We start from the raw sequence: 19,722 nt of genomic DNA, 5'->3' as shown, positions 1-19,722 counted from the left end.
GTGCTTTATTTTTAATATCCAGCAGCACAATGTATTCGTGAGGTTTTAGAACTCCAAAATTGCAGTATTACCAAAAAAAAAAACAAACAAAAAAAAAAACAGGCATACAAATATGTGCATGAATGTGCAAAACACTGACCCATCTGATATTTAGGGTCCAGAGGTGGAGGTCACGAAAAGGTTGTGCACACGTTGCGTCTGGGCTGTGCGGGGGCGGCCGTAGGTTGTGGGGAGGTTGAAGGTAGGTTTTCTCAGGGTTTGACTGAAGCCTGCGCTCCCCTGCAGCACATTCACCTTTCGGCCGGGTGTAGGGCTCATTATCACAGCGGGGTCTGGTCACATCAAAGCACCGAGGAAAGGTCAAACATTCCACTGAAGAGGCAGGAGCAGCAGGACGGCCTACCCCCACTGGCCAGACCCTTTTGCACTTACACAGTACACACAGACAAGCGCACACACACAGCACTGGAGCTCTTTAAAAAAATAATAGTAAAAACATACAAAAATCACTTTGACAAGGACCTGCTATTTATGTACATAAATCTTAAAACTGAAAAATAAACAAATAAATACATAAATAAACCACAAAAAAAGGCAGGATCCGTTAAACCCTGAGAGTGTGTGTGCTCCAAACACACCATGACCTTATGCCCTATTGCATGCTCACGCAATTGCAATAACAAGACAAGCACACCTACACACAAAACACAAAGCGAACAGGCGATTTCTACACTGAGGCTGGTTTTCTACCAGGCTATTTATGCCAACTGGCAGCGGTATGCACTGGACCGTTAACTAAAAGACAAACCCGCCACACCACAACCTGCGGTTCAAGTACGGAAGCAAAACAGAGCAAAAGAGGGAGGCCGTGGAGACGCAAGGGAAAAATTGCTGAGGAGTCGTCTTAAGCCCCAGCTGTATGCAGAAACGTGTGAATGGGGAGAGGGGGGATTTGCCTGCTGTGCCTAGATAGTGCGGCTGCACATTCACTCAGGTATTCTGCACGTGAAAGGCTGGCTGTCTGGATTTGGGAGGCTGCTGGCGGGGGGCGACGGAGTCTCCTCCCTGCTCATTGTGCTCTGCTACCTGAGTGGGAGGCTTTAGGAGCAGCTGCCAGGGGTGGAATGTTTGGAGGAGAGGTGACGACAGGGTGACTCCCTTGTGATATGAGATTCCCGGTGTGTGTAAGAGTGTGTATCAGTCAATACACCATAATCGAGAGAGGAGGAGTAAATACGAATGGAAGCTGCCTGGGACTGAGTAGTGACCTACTTTTTCTGTCTCTCCCTCACACTCACATTACTTCATTACATATTGTGTACTGCAGATACACACACACACACACACACACACACACACACACACCAAACTAATCATCAATTAAAAGCTCAAGTAAAATCAATCCTACCTGATAGAGGATTCTCTCCTGAACTCTGACCCAAGACACGGCCTTGTGACCTCACTGCTCCGCCACACAACAAAAGGACACTCAACACCTCACTGATCCGGCACCACTGGTTAGCACATGTGAGCACTTACATTTGTGCCCTGAAGTGCATGTGCTCTGCAATACCCAACAAAATGCAAGCTGGCAATGCGTAGGTGGTCTGCATGTCAAGCTATGGCCTAGATTCTAAACAGGTCACAGTTTGGAGCAGATTTGGTCACCATTTTTGGCTAGTAACTAATAACATGAAATGAAATTTTCATTAATTGCAACTGAAGGGGCTCTTGCCTGCTTTAAAAGGCATTCTGCATCGGAGCAGGACAAAATAAAAAGAATTGTGCAAAGGACATAAAAAGCTTTGTTACTAGCATCCCAGTGAAGTTTGACTACCACCCTGTTGAAACGGATAAGCTAGTTAGATGGTAAACAAGGGCTTTTCAGCTCAGAATTAACTACGGAGAGAGCACCCTCATCCTAGCAATGTGAACACAGACACACACACACACACACACACACACAAATAATCCCTGCTGAACAAATGGCTATTCTCCGCCCACGCAGGAGTAGGGACCACTTCAGCAACCTCTTGAGAATCAACACCCCAACAAGAATGACCCCTCCCCCTTGTGTTACTCTTGTAGGAGCTCTTTTGTGACTTTTGTGCCGCACTGTGCAAACACCACAACGAGGGCGTACAAACACGGCGAGACAGCGGTGAAGTAGGTATTGGGCCATGTTCCTATTGTCCCAATGACTTCTCTATGGGATCTTTAACAAGGGTTAGGGGCGGGGATAAGGCTAAAGGCTAATTAACTTTTGTGTGGATGAGATGGGCCTGCCTATAGCGTGTGCAGATGGTGCGGCTGACTGGGTCAGGTGGGGTTAACAGTTGGCCCAGGTATATAAAAAGGTCCGAATTCAGCTTTCAATGGTATCCATGGGTTTAATTCCTCCTTTTGCAAAAAGGGTGACACCTGTGTCATCGCCAACAACTATTTAAGATAAGGCAGCTGAATGAGTATCGTACAAAAGGGACAGAACTACAGCGTTTCATTACTTCTTGGCTAGTGATGGCTATTACATGGAATAATATTTTGTTCCAGTGTGTTTTTATTAAGGTCTGTAACAATCTAGGAACCAAGACCAAAACTGTGTCAGGCACTCAATGGAGGAAAAAAAACTAAAATCAGAACATTTGTTACATCTTTCTTATTTCTCTCTCTTATTTCTCAAAAGAACAGATTTGAATAGAAGAGTGGCTCTTTGTTTCATTGCACTGGGTTACATGGGTCCTGCCACTGATGTTTAAAAAAAAAAAAAAAAAAAAAGTAGTTTTATTTATTTATTTATTTATTTATTTATATGTTTAGATTTGTTTTCCAGGATGCAGCGTTCCAGTTGTGACAGCCCACTGTTTTTCAGATCCTTTGATCTGGTTGAGAGGCCAGCGGTCTGACCAATCGATTGGATATTTTGATGCACTGTTTGATGGCTGGCAGCTCAAAGTGGCTGTCCACCCTCTGATGTTCCTTCTGTGGGCCCACATGAAAAGCCTCACCTGGTCCACTGTTCCCAGTAAGGCCATCCCCGTGCAGCCCTATGACCACAGTGCCTTAAATGAAAGAGCCATGCATTTTCATGCAATTTTCAATTTCTAAAACTGCCAGGACAAATTCACACAATTTACAGAACGCTGTCAACTGCTGGAGAGAGCATTTATATTGATCATTTTTGATCATCAGACTTGCTAGGTCAATTGAAATCTCCTTCTCTACTTTTAAACAAAGCTCGGCATCAAATTTTCTTAAATGTCTACATAACTAGGAAAACAGCGATGGCTTTAATAGCCACCAGAGCGGCTGATCAAAGACAGGAACGAAGCATAAAAGCAGCCTAATCGGATGAACAAACACATTCTTGCGGAATATTTTTATGGGTTTCATCATCCTGCATCAAGTGACTGTCGAGGGGTAAACAAAGAGCCGTTCTCTCTTTCACTGTGACATCAGCACATGCGCACGCACACACACACACACACAGACACATCTATACAGCAGTCATTTCTGGAGCATGTGGGTGTGTACAACAGAGAGAGAAAGAGAGAGAGATATTCACCTTGCCTTCAACTGCTACAGATCTTCATCATGACATCAAGATAGTAAACTTTCGCTCAATCAAAGCTAATTGGACAATTGAAGAGGGACTGGGTAACAAGGCCCGGCATGGGGGGCACAGAGAGGCGACATGGTTGGTAGGGTGGTGGCATGTGGTCTGTTGGACAGTACACGCGATCTGTCTCTGCACTCACACACCACCAAAAGCCACCCTGTTGCTAAATGTGGTTTGGGGGTGGAGGGGGGAAGACATCTGCAATTGTAATCACCCCATTGTGTCCCCAATTTTCTGCTCTGCTGGACTGCAGCAGAGGCCGTATATCCACACGTCCCCCTGACTCCCTGTCTCTGCCACTCCCGCCCGGGCCGGTTGCACAGCGGACATTAGTGAAAGTCAAGTGATTGTCATTTTTATTACAGTTATTACATATTATTGTATTCACATTCACACAAGTAAGAAATGTGCTAATCTGGGTCATCATCGAATTACATATAATTGCTCGGGTGCTGCGATTGATTTTCAGCCTCAAAAGGGGAAAAAAAAAAAAACGACAACCTCGACAAACACACAACTCGTCTTTACTCACCATCCTCTTCCTCCATCCAACACACACACACACACAACCTCCCCCCACCCCCCTTTGTAATCCCCCCCTCTCTACCCCCCCCCCCCCTCTCTCTTTCTCTCCAACACTCGCGAGCGGCAGCCAAGCCTCTCCATCTAGTAGGAGGCAGGAGGCTTTGAAGAGATCAAAGCCAAGGCCGCAAGCAGTTGCGCGCCCTGGGAATACGCCGAGGCTCTCTGCTCCTCAGCCCCATTTTCCAGCGTCATGTCGGATTGCAGCTGTATTGCATTTCGCCGGTTTTCTTAATGCTCTTGGTTTTGACTTTGACATCAGTGATTCGCTCACTCGCTTCCTTTCTTTCTTCCAAACACCCCTTGACTTCTTCAAAAAAAATCAAGGGAGTGAGAAGAGGGTGAAGAGAAGAAGAAGAAGATATTATAGAAGGAGACGGGAAAGGGGCTGAGAGGAGTGCAGGAGTGAAATGAAAGAGGCAGAAAACCTTGCTAGGAGAAATAAAGAAAGGAAGAATAAAAAAAAAAAAAAAAAAAAAAAAAAAGGAAGGGGGGGGGGTGAGAAAGATCGACAGAGTGATTTTTATTTTCACAACTCCATAATTGGGCAGTTCAAAGGGACTGGGGGAAAATTCAGCATTTGTTTTCAATTCAATGGCAGATATGAAAGGAGCGACGAACTTTTACGGGTTTCCCAAAAATTAAAGGCAGGCCCTTCGTACATTCAAAGAACAGGGTGCTTTTTTACGGCCGAGACCACACAAAACGAACTGATAGCAAACCCCTCCCTCCAGACTTTCCTCTTCGCGCAGGATCAGAGTCAGATTCAGACAGAGAGTCAGAGGCTGGAGGTGGGACTTCCTCAGTGTGTGTGCACAATCCTGGAACAGGTTGGAGGAAAGAAAAAAGCCTGATGTGCATGGTCCCGAAAAAAAAAAAAAAAAAGTGACAATGAAAGCGAGAGTGAGAGACGGAGCGTGCTAGAGAGGAAAAAGGGAGCCGTATCCATCTATCCATTTAACAGCTTGGCTAATAAAGCCTGGTGGCAAGCCACCCTTTGTACTGCAACACTGCCAGGGCCTTTACCAAACCCGTACCCCAGGGACCATTAATATTTCAGCACTGTCAGATCCACAGAGCGGGCGAGACTTTACTCGCAAAACCACAGCAGAGGAAAAATAATGAGCTTCTGAGAGAGGGGGAAATCTTTGTGTGTGTGTGTGTGAGTAAAAGAGAGAACCTCTTGAAACAGATCTGTTATTGATCAAACCCACGCACAGACTAAAAGTCAATTATACTGCACTGAAAAAGTCCACTGGATGCGTTTGACCCTCATACAATGGCCTGAGTAGACTCCTAAAATCCCACGGCGCAGAAGCCATGGGTCACAGCAGACACCACTCGGGTAACAGAATTATACTCGCTCAGCCCTGCACTATCCCTGTATCACGTGTAGTCACGCGTGTGCGGAAACATCAGAATCAGAGTTGACGTCAACTGCTGCTATTCGGCGCTACAGCAGAGAACGTGGCTACGTTCAAGCCGAAGTCGAACAAGGTTGGACCAGATGTTCTGGGACACACTCGGCTCTGCAGTGGAAAGCTTTGGCCCTACCAGCCAAAGCAGCGCCGGGTGGAGTCAGAGATGGCAGGGCGGGCCAAATTGTCAATGTGGAGGTCACACAGAGGCAGAGGCATCTCAGTCACAACAAGCAGCAGAGTGATGACAACTGGGACACAGGCAGACTAAACCCAAGTCAGGAAACGCCACTCAGGCCCCCCGAAAGAAAGGCAGCGGGGAGTGAGGCCGGCTGCATCCGACAGGTGCTCTCCACAGCGGTCCAAACCCACAGTTCAAATGGGGTCATCCATTCCAGTCGAGCCTCTCAATACCACGCTGAACAACACCAAGTACGTCTGCTCTTTTCCCCTGAATGTTAATGTAAAATAATACTATCGCTAAAAATTCATGACGTTGTAGAGTGCGCCATTTACAGCAGGAGAGAGAGTGGGGGGGGGTGGGGGGGGGGGGTGGACACATGGATTCAATATGTTGCTTTTTTTTTTTTGTGATGGGGTGTGTGTTGGATGTAAATTAAGTATCAATGGCTCTGTTTATAAAGTAAGAGCACGTTGAGGAACTTCAAAGGCCTGGGGGTGGCAGCCTCCTGTGAGGTCTGGCACATGCGGGTGATCGGGACCTGCACAGCAGATGACATCCACGCCGGCATCGCTCTCTGCCGGGTGTTCGACCCGGCACAACTGAGAATAAACTGGCTTATTCCTAAGCATGGGAACAAACCAAAATACGACTCTCTAAAACAAGGGCTGGTGGGAAATATAGTTTTCTAACACACACACACGCACATACACACACACACACACACACACACACACACAAAATCCCGTTAGGTAAGCCCGGGTTTGTGGGGTTTTGCGATTCCACGGCTCATCCACGCAGTGCAGGAGATCCGTCACGTCCCACATCAAAGAGGAGCAGGAGGCTCTCCCCACGGCTCTGCTGCCACCGGCCCGTCACAGCGGGGGGGATGTGTGTGTTTGAGGGGGTGGGGGGGGGGGGGGCAGGAACTGCTCTGGTGCCAAAAACCTGCTTTTAATCAAAACACCAGCGACCGCGGCGCAAATGCACGGGGCACGCTGCAGCTCCACCAACGCGCGGCCCACCGCCGAAACCCTCCTCCTGAACTCCGAGTTGTGGAAGACATCCTGCGCCAGAGATCGAAGATGCAACTGAAGTTCATCGGTGGTTTAGGGGTTCTTGGGTCTTCCAGGCAAAATGCAAATCAGAGGGTTTCACACAGACCCCCCCCCTTTAATTGAGGTCGTTAATTTGGATCAGATGGGCCAGTTGCACTTAAAACCAGGAAAGGAATATTCTTCCACTGATTCCCCACTAAACAGTACCCAAACTGTGCAAAATCCCTAATGAGAGGATGTACAGCTTCTCTCGGAGACCGCAACCGCTCGCAGACATGTGTACACGCACATTTTGTATAGTCTCGGTGTGTCTTGGTGCATTATATGTGCTTCCAGCATTTTTTTTTTCTTTTGCGCTGCGTTTTGGAGGGAGAGAGGGAGTGAGAGAGAGCGGCGGGTGGAAGCGAGGCTGGAGGGACTCCACAGCAGTGCCACTATACCAGGTTGGCACCCAAGAGTCAGGAGAGCGAGCATCACTTTAAATAATCCAACATGTAACAGTAAAAACCACACACGGCCTCCCACCGAAGACACAAACACATGGGGAGGAGGGAGCTGAGGAACCCATTATGCACCCGAATGAAATCCAAGCCCACACCGCCCGCCCGATCCGACTGATGGTGGGAGACGGGAGGGAGGAGGAGGCGGGGGGGGACTTGCTAATGCTAAATGAAAGGCTGAGGCTCAGATAATTATAATTGCTTTTGGGGAGAAATCCAACAATTTCAACACTTACAAAAAAAAAAAAAAAAAAAAAAAAAAAAAAAAAAAGTGAGAGAGAGAGAGAGAGAGGGAGAGAAATGGGTCAGCTTTAAATAATCAAACGAATTATGCCACAACCAATCCAAGCCAGCAACCAGGCACCTTAAATACAATCCCCCCAAAAAAAAAAAAAGCGTCAGCAGCGCAGCTCCATCCAGAGATGTCCTTCCCAGAGCGGCTCTTTCTGGAACAGCTACACAGGGATGCTAATAGCCTGACAGGTCACCGGCGGTCACCTGGCATGGCTGCAGAACCCCTTTGCTCTCCAACGCAAACACCCGCCACCACCCTCGGCTCTGAGAGGGCCCCGGGTCTGCGAGGACGTGGGGGCCCGAAATCTGCTGACGTTAAGAAACTTCCCGGCAGCAGCAGCAGCAGCAGCAGCAACTGCAGTTATGTGTCTGGGTGGGCGAACAGGCACAAGAATGTCATGGTCAATGGAAATCAATCCAAACTTGGGCTGGGGGGGGTGAGGAGGAGGAGGAGGAGGAGCAGGGGAGCGGGGAAAGGGGAGGAAGAGGGCTGCCTTTGATCTCAGTGAAAACCGATCCCAGGCCTTGGAGATACTGTGTCCGTTCGCATATTTGATCCATACAGCAAGAGAGGGTTGAGGAGGAAAGAAAGAAAGAAAGAAAGAATATATGACAGAGAACAGAGACGAGAGAGACAGCAGGAAAGAAAAAAATAAAAAGCAAATTTATTAGCCAACATGGTTTGGTTAAAGTAGCCCACAACCTTCCAAGACGCTGCCCACCCACTAGCCATAATCAAAATTATAAATCAAAAAACCCTCAAACCTTGAACAAAGTTAGAAAGGGAAGAGCATATTGACTATTTTTTTCCCCAAAATGCATCTGAAGCACTTCTAGAAAGAGAATAAATCCATACGCGTGCCTGACAAATAAGAGACACGTTCCACACTGAGACCTAAGTGGTCCAGAATTGACAATCGTCTTCACATAAATATCTGAAGGACAGCATCTTCCCGCCCTCCGGCCTCCGATTTGGGGACACCACTGTGCCGCCTGGGAGACGGGGAGCAAACGCGGACGTTAGCGAAGGGCTTTCCGCGCTCGGAACAATGCGTGCGGCGAGAAAAGTCCCAGTTCTAAGCAGCCGGCCACCGCAGGCCGCCTTTTCACGGGCACCGGGCCATATCCAGACCGGGCGCCCCCGCTCCCAACACCACCCGAACACAAAAAAACACCACCAAACAGGATTAGGACAGGCAGCTGCTAGCGTGTCCATTTCTTTCCCTCTCTTCTGTCTCTTTCGGGACGTTGGCAAACAAGGCAGAGCAAAGAGCCGGACTGTGAGCGCCACGAGAGCGAGACTTTTCCCAACGGCAGCTTGCGAATGGCGCGGCGGACTTTGTCCCAGTGTCAAGGCTGGTTCTCAATAATGCTCCAGCATTCCTAATATCGCTCCATCCATCAGTGCTTTTCCTGCCCACAACGCCCGACATCAGCCTTTTACATGACGCTGCTAATGTAATGGCAGTAAGACCCTGTGCCTCGAAGAAAAGGACGGAGAACGTCCGAACACGCCGGCCCGCGTATACGGTCCATCCTGAAGTATAGCTGTGCAAACAGTTGCCGCAGAGCACGGGTCGCGCGAGGCACGTCCAGCACCGCCGGAGCCACATTAACGGCAGAGAATGAAAGTGAGGAAGGGAGGAAATAAAAAAAAATGGACAAAAGAAAAACAAAGAAGCAGAAAAAGGGCGGGAAAGACAAAGGAAGAGAATGCGTGCGGCACTCACGGTTCTGGGCATGGGTGGCGAGAGCGAGCCGTTGGTCATGTAGGAGTCATTGTTCATGTTGCTCATCATGATGTAGCCCGGGTAGCTGGGGTAAGGGTGGCTTTTGTACATGTCCGGATGTTTTCCTGGAAGAAGACAGGAAAAAAAAAAAAAAAAGGTTTTCAAAGGACAATCGGAGTGAACTGCACCTCGGTGACCGGGCTGGTGCCAAAGCAGAGGGTGGGAGGGGCAATCTGTTGGCTGTTATCATTGGAATCATCATGAATGATTCCAAATGTACTCCCTTGTTCTTTATTTAATCCCGCTGTAATTGGTTAGTACGTGTGCTTGAACGAGGTAGGTATGAAGCGACGTCGAAAGCCCCGGCGCAGACATGGCACTCGGCTGACCTACGCTCCCTTTCGAACCGTCTTTTGTTCGGCGACTCTGCTCCCACCATGGGAGGAGGGCCATGTCGTTCAAGTGAACAATAGCACCCCTACGTGCCAATTAGCCACAATTAAGGCCAACACAGGGCCCGTGTCCAAGCGCGACACGCCTCCCCTCCCATGCGGCATCACCTACGCCTTGAAAGAGAACGGCTGGCCTCACGTTTGAATAGGGGAGCCCGCCGAAACACACGCAGCCACGGCGGCGTAGCGGGAGCCTCCACCACGGGTGAGGCTGGAGGTGGAAGTGAGGGGTGGAGCTGATTATTTATTTCCCCACAAAAGCCTGACAATTAAAAACTTCTGTCACCAGCCCGTCCGCCCGGCTCGGTGCCACCGGGAGGGGAGGAACAGGAACAGTGGGGTGAAAACCAGGACACAGGCACCTTGGAAATGTGTCACCGGCAACACCAGTTAGGGCTCAGTGGCACTGGGTATGACCACCAGTTGACTCTGACGTCACCTTATGGCCTCAAGACATCGAACAACCTATGAAGGATGGGAGGGGAAAAAAAGGCTCCACTGAACATTTTACTAATGTGCATGCACCCCCCCCCCAAAAAAAAAAAAAAGAAAGAGAGACGAACGGGATGGAAGGATACTTACAGCACATGTTGGCTAAACATTATTTTTTTTATTTTTTTTTATCTCCATATGGCAAGCACAGAGAAGGGTGAGGCCAGCATCACTCACCATCATCGGGGTGCTCTCTGTGCTTTTCGTGGTACGAGTCTGGAGGGATTTGGGACTGTCTAGCTGCCTGTGGAAAAACAGGGTGTGAGACGTGAACAGATGCGTCGAATGCCGAGGGGAGAGAACTGTTAGCTTAATTTGGGAAAGACGAGTAAACAGAACCATTTACATAGTCAGTGATTTAGATAACCGCAGCATATAAATAATATAAATCTGCCTGCCTTTCTTATGACAAAATATATTTGTATATGATGGTTCTATAGCAGAAAATAAATAAATAAATAAAACACACACATCCCATCCCTGCACTCATATACATTTTTTTTTTGAAAGCATGTGCACTTCAGCTCCCTTAGGGTGCCTTCCAGCAGTGTCAGACAACTTCACCACATCCCCAATTAACACTGAGCCCGTATTCACGCACCTTAGCACCTAGTACCAGCAAAGCGAGCACCTTTCATTACCGGGGTCAATAATCGTAATCACAAACCCACCAACCATTCCTAATGTAGGAAAACCAAACGGTTACTGTTTACTGTGACTGAAGAGGGACGACTAACACATGGGATCATTCCAATTCATTTTATTAATCCCCTACTAAACTGCCACGCAAATATTTGTCGTATTATGTTAGAGAAAATTTGTGTAATTAATACAACTTGAAATCAAGTCATTTTTGTCAATGCGATTAAATAAAAAAAAAAAAAGTGGACCCCAAATAAAATTTATCTGATAATAATAACTCGTTTTTATACAAATATTTTTTTCCCACGCACACATCCCCATTTAGAATTGAGGAGTTATGCTTTTATCTTTATTTTGCTGCTGACTGGTCCCGTTATTTCTTCCCTGAACTGAACTCGTCTGGTGAGTCAACAAAAGGAGGAGAACTGCGGCGCAAAAAATTAAAAAAGAAAAAGAAATTCTAATTCTTATAAATTTCCTTTCTTTATCTCTGATTTTCCTCGAGCGTTCCTGCAGCGGGTCACCGACGAAGACGAAACGAACTCTCCGTGAAAACTCCACACGACGCGGTGATTAGCGACGTTCGGAACTCTGGGACCCGGTTATTTATCGAGGTTTATCGGGACTTTATTTGAACCGCTTACGTCGTGCCCGTTGCTGTTCGGACTCGTCTCGGTCTCGTTGACTAAAGAGGACTTGATCTCGGCCAGGTCTCCCTCCTCCTCCGAGTGGCTGATCTCCGCGAAGATCTGCTCCTTGTGGGGGTCCCCCTCGTCCTTGAAGGGGATCATCTCGTCGGTGGCGCAGAGCTCCGGGTCCCCGCCGCCGCCGCCGCCGCCTCCGCCCGCCAGCTGCGGCATTTCGGCCCGAGCGGGGAAAAGTTCCGGCGAGAACTCCCGAGAACAACAGGGATGTTGGGGAGATTTTTTTTTTTTTTTTTTTTTTTAAAGTCGGCCTGAGCGTCCCCGGGTCCAACAGAACAAGAAGCGCGTCTGGCGACGTCCCGCGTAGCTCCTCGGTAAAATAGACGTCCACTCGTGGGGAGAAAGTGGGGATAAAAAAAGGTAAACCGCGGCCGGCGTCTCACCCCGCACCGGCTGCGCGAACACGCCCTGAGGAGGAGAAGAAGTTCGGGACGCGGCGGAAGTTCTGCACCGGCGCGCCGCTCCGCCACCAATGCGGCCGCCGCTCCCGCTGCGTGTTTGTAAAGTCGCTCCTCTTTCCTCCTCCTGCTCCTCCTCTTTCTTCCTCTCCTTCTTCTTCTTCTTCTTCTTCCTCCCCTCCTTCCCCGATTTCTCGCGCGCGCGCTCCCCGCCACGGGCACGAGCGCGGAGATGAAAGCGCCGCCGCCGCCGCCGTGATCGACGCTCCGGTGAACGGGAGTCGACACCGACACCGGACCAGCACCGAGACCGAACGAACCGACTACAAACAGACAACGTGAAGTGACCAGAAGGAATATCAGAAAATTCCGAGCAATATTACAATTATATACAGGGCGGTAAAAATATGAAATGAAGTTGTTCGGAGAACAAAAGTCTCTTTGTGTGTTATGGTGTGGCCTTTAAATCGTGTGTGTGTGTGTGTGTGTGTGTGTGTGTGTATATATATATATATATATATATATATATATATATAGTCTGTGTGCTGGTGTATTCATTGCATAATTAAAAAGCCAGTGCGATCCACTTTATTTGAGGGATTTAATAAAACTTGTTTCATGGCAGGATACGTGTGAAATGTATCTTTTGATGAAAGTTCGTGGTTCTGTTAAAGTACCGCCTAAGACGTGTTGTAGCTGCTGTTTAATTCATCACGTCCGGTTTAAATAATAAAAAAGAGTACCTGTGTACGGAGTGTGTGTGTGTGTGTGTGTTCACCATGCGACCGAACGCAAGGTCGCCCGGAAAGGAGCAGAAAAGGAAGAAAGCGAGACGGCGGCGGGTCGGGGAGAGATTGCGTGAGAACCCGGTCGGAGCGGGAGGTCGAGCTTTATAAAGCTTTATAAAGCGGGGGGTGGGGTTCGCGGGAGGAGGCGCGGCCGCCTTTGATCTTTCGGCGGCTGCCTCTTTCATCCCGGACCCCCGCCCTCCCACTCGCGCCCCTGCGCCTTTGTAGGACTAAATTTGGTGCGAGGATGGAGACGGGCCAACATTTCCACGTGTGCGTTCGTCCCAGCTGAGAGCGAAAGCAAGAGTTCTCTTCCGGGTGAGGAGACAGCGGGAAAGATCAAAGGCTTTGGATCTGGACCCGAATGTGGATTCAAAAGAGCAGCGACTGGACACGATCCAGAGTGTAGCGGAGGGCCGAACCACACACACACACACACACACACACACACACACGCGCGCACACGTACACACACATACACACATACACACGCACACGTACACACACATACACACACACATACTTACACAACACACACACAAACACGCACACGTATACAAACACACACATACTTACACAACACACACACAAACACGCACACGTATACAAACACACACACACTTACACAACACACACACGCGCACACGTACACACACATACACACGCACACGTACACACACATACACACACACATATTTACACAACACACACACGCACACGTACACACACATACACACACATATTTACACAACACACACACACACACACACACACAGACACACACACACACGTACACACACATACTTACACAACACACACACACACAAACACACACACTTACACAACACACACGCACACGCACATACACACACACTCACACGTACACACACACGCATACGTACACACAACACACACACATACGTACACACACATACACACATACAGATTATTAAATAACATTTAAATAAATCACAGCCAGAATAAAAACAACATTCATACATTTAGATAACTTTAATAAAAATATTTATCGTAATAATAATGTTTAATGTTGCTTTATTTAATTAGAGCTACAAGATGTTTTTTTATGACGGTTTCATTAAAAAACATAATAAATAAATACAAACAACGTCAAATATAGAAATCAAACAAAATTAAAAACTGCTTAATAATATAAAAAATATTGAAGACAACCAATTGTAAAAAATGGGACTTGCGGATAGTGCAAGGCTGCATAGACGGAGAAGGAGGGACAATTTTACAGGGTGTGGTGAGCGTCAGAGATTAACGACGATCCTGCAGGGAAAGCAGAAATGCGTCGTTTTAACGCGACTAACGCACTGATAAATAAAGTACAGCTGCATTCAACATCTATCTATGCAACCCCGTAAATCTGTTGTGAAATCGCCCATGTTTGTCTCACATTTTTCGAAGCCTTATTAAAAATAATAATAATAATAAAAAAAACTACATATAAACACATAGTCACATGAAAGGGCTCCAAACGCAGGAATACATGGAATAATAATAGTAACTTTTTAATAAGCAGAACGCGCATTTGCATTTGTGTTGCAGCGAGTTGGCAGCTGTGACCCTTGCGGAACTCGGATGAAAAGGAAACTCCCGCTGCGCTCCAACCTGGATTTAGTTGTCAGCTTGTGCATTTGAGATGTTACGTAACCTTGGAGGAGCGGAGATGTAGCCTTTACTACGCTGGCTGTTTTATTAAATTTTTTTTTGTATTATTCAGTGTGGAAATCGCAAATGATGCCACATAAATAGATGAAGAAGTAAACATAAATAAATAAATGCAGGGCCCGTTGTGAGTAACGTGTATACAGTACGTAAATATATTACGAAATATTCATAAATAGCTGCGGCTCCTGCGCTGTGAACCTGTCTGAATATTAATACGCTCTTTATAATTCTCCCTTTAAAGTAAACAGTGATCAACGCGCTTCTGGCGAAGTCCTTTTCATATATATATATATTTTTTTACCCAAATGCAGCGGAAAACTGCAACCTGCCAAGATCCAGCAGCCAACATCTGTCAAGCCCAACTATACTCAACCGCGCAATAAACGGATTATTCCACCAAGGAGAGAATAATTATTAATACTCCCGCCGACCGACGGAACGGGCCACGGGAGCGGCGAGCATCCCTTACAGCTCATATATTTTACAGCAGTGATCTCGCTGAGGAAGAACGCTGCTGGAGCGTTCTTCTGTACTGGAGAACCTTGGAGAACCTTGGACATTGAGATGCTCCTAGGTGAGGTTCCTGATGGCTGCCAAGATGGAGGCATCTGAGGGCCACTGCATGGTTAGATATAAATTTAACATTAAATGGGCTGAAGATGGGCTGCGGTCAGACGTTATACCTGTTTTAGCTGGTCAAGTTTCAAGACGATGGGTTATGCTTGTTCCTGTTATTGTATGTTTACAACTCTGGATCAATTATGCATTATAATAAAAAAAGAAATGATTATTTGAGGCATGGCCAAGCCGTTTGGGAAAAGCAGGGACCAGAACCGTTTCGCAGTTGAAACGCTGCAAAGCAACATGTGCCTCGCTCTGCGTGAGTGTGTGTGTGTGTGTGTGTGTGTGTGTGTGAGAGGCTCATCATCTGTTAGAGCAGCGCCGCGCAGGCCTCGGATCAGATTCCACCTGCTGCAATCTCGACAGCTCCCCATCATCCAAAATTATAGCCTCACCGCTCCCAGCCACATCCACACAAAACGACAGGAAACAAACATTAAATGAAGATGAAAAGAGCGTGCAATTAAAGTTTCGGGAGGCGTGGCGGGGGTGACTGGGTGGGTAACGGGGAGGCAGTTTATCAACCTTTAAAAGACAGAGAGAGAGAGAGTGCGAGACGGAGGGATGTTCAGACGAGGGGGAAGGTCCGGGGGTGAGTGATCATTTTCTCTGCCCTTTGATTGGTGGTTAGACGGGTGATGTTCACAGGAGAGGAAAGTGTCTTGGGGGGACGGTTTGGTGTGCAACACCGGGCTGCTGCCTGTCCTGTGATCTGCTGATTTACTGCGGCACCGGCAGAGCGGAGAGACACGCTGTTATTAAATTAAAACGATCTTCCACGGGCCGGTGGGGGAACCTGACAAGACAGAGGAGGAGAGGGCGTTCCTGGGAGCATTTGATTTTGAGGATAAAGGTTCCCTCTCTCAGCTAAGCCATGCCACACACAGGCCACATACACACTTTCAATATCTCACCTAAGCCACACCAATTAGCTCTTAACCCTTTATCCATTCTCTGCATGTCATGCCACATGCCCCCCATGCATCCTTTGTTTGACACATTTCTGAGGACTCTGAGGCTGGTCAGCACATATTTGTGCAGGCAGAGCGTCCCGTCAGCTCTGTTCACCTCCGCTTGTCTACGGGCTGAAAGCGCCATTTTTTAACCCGGGCTTTTCCTACTGACAGAGCGAGACGGGACAGATTAGCCACAAATTAGTCAAGTAGACTCCTGGGCCACATTTCTCAAGAGCATCTTAAGCCCAAGTGGTTTTAAACACCTCTCATACCAATCAGGCTAGATTCATGAGGAAAATGTTGTGCCTTATTAGTATTTCTTTAAAACGCATGCATGTATGTGTGACCAGGTGTAATTATTATTGACCAATAGCTTCTTAATGCAAATTAATCAATAGGCACATTCCATGTCAGTGCACACACATGGAGGGGATGCATAATAATAATGATAATAATTTTCATTTGTAAATATTATGCACTTAGAGTTGGTAACATTTGTTGAAAAGTTTTATTATAAATTGGTCCCTGGTCTGATTCATTAACACTTTAAATTCCATTTGGAGGGACGTGGTTTATTAAACATACGTACATGATTCTGTCTGCATAATAAGGCTCCTGGGGTTGGTGGAAAGGCTCGGTGAATGTGTCCCTGCGTCAGGAGAGATGATAGAGGCATGCAGCCCTTTTGCTTTCATTCAACCACATCCGCGTCAAGGCCCGCTGAAGGTTAAGGCCTCCCCCACTGAGGGGTCGTGTGGTCCCCTATCCGGGCAGTAATCAAAAATGCAGCACATGGGCAACACTGCTCCACCCAGCCCGCTCCACCAACTTCGACACCATTACCCTCCCTTCATCGGTCATTCCTCAGATCAAACAGCCCCCTCCGCCCGTCCCGGTGCTATCAGCCCCCACGTCTCATCACATCACCGCTGAAGGGTAAACAGTAAACAGGCGTATGTGTGTATGTCAGGGGGAGGTGGTGAGGTGGGGTGGGAGAAATGGAATGTGTGTGTGTGTGTGTCCTTATCAGTCTTTGAGAGTGTGTGTGTGTGCGCGCGTGAGTGTGTGCATAAAACAATGTGACGGCTGTGTAAGTTATGCATTTTCATGTGTATTTGTCCATGTGTGACAGTATTTATGCCAGTCGCTCGTGTATTGTGTATGTGTGAAGTAAAAGCCACCAGTGTGTGAAGCCAGTGTGCACTGATTGATTTCTCTCCTTATTTAAGTGGAAACTCCTGAAGTCCCAGGCGTTGTTACAGCAGAAAGAGCTTTTCCAGACACAGGCACACGTGACCCAATTTGGCAGATTTGGTGGTTAGGATTTTTGTCTCTGGTGCTTTGTTACATTAAATAACATCAGATGGTTGGATTTTTTGGGTGCATCCCTTTCTTTATTAATAAAGTTTATGCAATCATCTGTTACTTGAAGCATTTTTCTGGTTTCTGAACATATGCACATATACATTCAACATTTAATTCGCCATGCCACACCCGCCACACTTACAGCCTGCGTGATTGTATAGTGGGTGAATTCAATCTGATTTCAGTTTTAGTCAAAAGAATGTGATCAAAACAATGGGATTTGTCGTGACACCTATAATCCAAATTCATACAGGTTGCACATAATATGAACTAGATGAACCACAAAGTCATAGGTTCAAATCCCACTTACTATTATTGAGGCCCGAAGAAAGAAACTTAACCCCGAGTGTCTCCAGGGGGACTGTCCCTGTAACTACTGTCTGAGAGTCGATCTGAATAAGGGTGTGTGATATATGCCATTAATGTAATGTTACTGCATTGCACTTGAATGCCATTGGGAGTATACAGCTTTCCTGCAACTGCTCTACTGTTCATATAGAAAATGAATGGACAGTAGAGCAAACAGTGGAATTCTACTGTGAAAAAAATTAGTCCACTTCTTTAGCTGGTAGACTGAGTAAGACTGAGTAAGTGTATGACTGACGTCATCCTTCTCCTTTTGTTTGCATGTCTGTATGCATGCACCTATCATTTAGCAAGAGAACCAACTGTTGTGGTGATCCTGAGATGAGACAAGCCAGTAGCATAAAATGGCACTGTGTGGAGTTTAAGTTCATGAGACGAGCTTGGATCGGGATATAGTCCTGAACAATGACAGAGTGTACTGTGAATTTTCATTGGATCCTTCAGAATGACTTTGATTTGAAGTGATTGTGGCCTTTGATCAGAGCTTAGAGGAAGAGCTGAAGGACAATGGAGAGAGGATGTTTAAATCAGAAAGAGAAGCAGAGGTGATTTCTCAATACATCATCTAATGCACTTTATTAACAAGAGAATTTTGAGTGTTTGAGAGCAAAATGGTTGAGGTTGAAATTGCTTGAGAGTATATGAGAGTGAGATTGTTGGAAATATATGTAATAATGTATTAAAATAAAAATATTGAATCACTGTAAAATTCTGTCGTTCCACATAGAAGATTGTTTTCAGAATGTAGCTGTTATTTGTAACATATATATTATGAAATAGCAAATTAATGCATTATTATAAAGTATAAATAATGCATTTTTTTGGTTATTGTTCTGTCTCACACTGTTAAAAGAAAATTAACCACTAAAATTATAGACTGATATTTAGACCTGTCGGCTATGAACAAGCTAACGCTGTTTGATAGGAAATACCCGTGGAGACTGTCAGTACCGACTTCCAAACCATTTGCCTGGTCGGTTCCTTGCATACGTGCGCATGTGTACCCCAAAAACCATTAGTTTATTATTTAATGAATGGTCAGTATGATTTCTTATGCATCGTTTTAATGTTTGTGTAAAGATCATTTTTATTGTCTGTTAGATAAATGGTTTGGTACAGGGCTACAAAGGCCGGCCCAAGTTTTCAGTCAAGAGAAGAGGGTTGATTTGCGATTGAGAGAGGTTGACTTACGGTTTATTAATTGTTTGATAGAGGTTGACTTATGGTTTATTATTTATTCTTAACATATTTATTGAGTTTTTTCTTAACATATTTATCTTCCCTGCCATCACCACTCAGCAGGGGGTTCTTCATTCCTCCATTACATTGCTCTATAGGAAAATTACATTCATGAAGATCAGACCTTTCTGCAAAGGTGTATTGGAACACATGTGGTTCAGGTGTTTCAGACACTTTGCCACGTGTATAAAGTCACACAGCGATCCATGCAGCCTGCATTTACAGTACAATCATTTTAAAGGGGTGGGTTGTTCTGAAGATTCTAGTGGATTCATAAGATGACACCTTTGCTATATAAAGCTACTCTACAGTGAACTGATATTGGTATTATTGTTAAGTTGAAGCCTTTAGCAACAACAATAACCTCTGCAAAAAAACTGTGTGGTGATAGCTTTATATTATGGGCTTTTATAGCCAATCAGTGGCATCAAAGCTTCACGTCACCAAGCACAATGGCAAACATCAAATGAAGTTGTGTAAAGCACCACACTTCCACTGTCCAATGGAGTGGTGGAAACAGGAGCAGTGCTTCTGGCAGTCCAATGTACAACTCTGGATAAGAACATTACCTGCCAACTGTAAAGTTCGGCGGAGGAGGGATGTGGTTGTTTATCAGGGGTTGTAC

The 19,722-nt window shown here is 46.5% G+C and overlaps 1 protein-coding gene across 2 annotated transcripts in view; it reads right to left on the bottom strand.

The window, feature by feature from the left end:
- Positions 1-12,262, bottom strand: part of lef1 (lymphoid enhancer-binding factor 1) — a 31,658-nt gene extending 19,396 nt beyond the window's left edge. The window contains exons 1-3 of one of the 2 annotated variants that reach the window (XM_028978301.1): positions 11,610-12,262; positions 10,501-10,567; positions 9,380-9,504 (exon numbers count right to left, since the gene is read on the bottom strand). In XM_028978301.1, coding sequence (XP_028834134.1) covers positions 9,380-9,504; positions 10,501-10,567; positions 11,610-11,825 — 408 coding nt within the window. In that variant the 5' untranslated portion in view covers positions 11,826-12,262. The remainder of the gene's footprint in view (positions 1-9,379; positions 9,505-10,500; positions 10,568-11,609) is intronic. The other variant, XM_028978302.1, reaches the window with a different exon arrangement.
- Positions 12,263-19,722: the final 7,460 nt, after the last annotated feature.

Source organism: Denticeps clupeoides, chromosome 4 (assembly GCF_900700375.1).
Source record: "Denticeps clupeoides chromosome 4, fDenClu1.1, whole genome shotgun sequence".
In the NCBI taxonomy this organism is placed as follows: Eukaryota; Metazoa; Chordata; class Actinopteri; order Clupeiformes; family Denticipitidae; genus Denticeps; species Denticeps clupeoides.
Note: the sequence above shows the minus strand (reverse complement) of the source record. Positions and strands in the feature narration are given on the sequence as shown.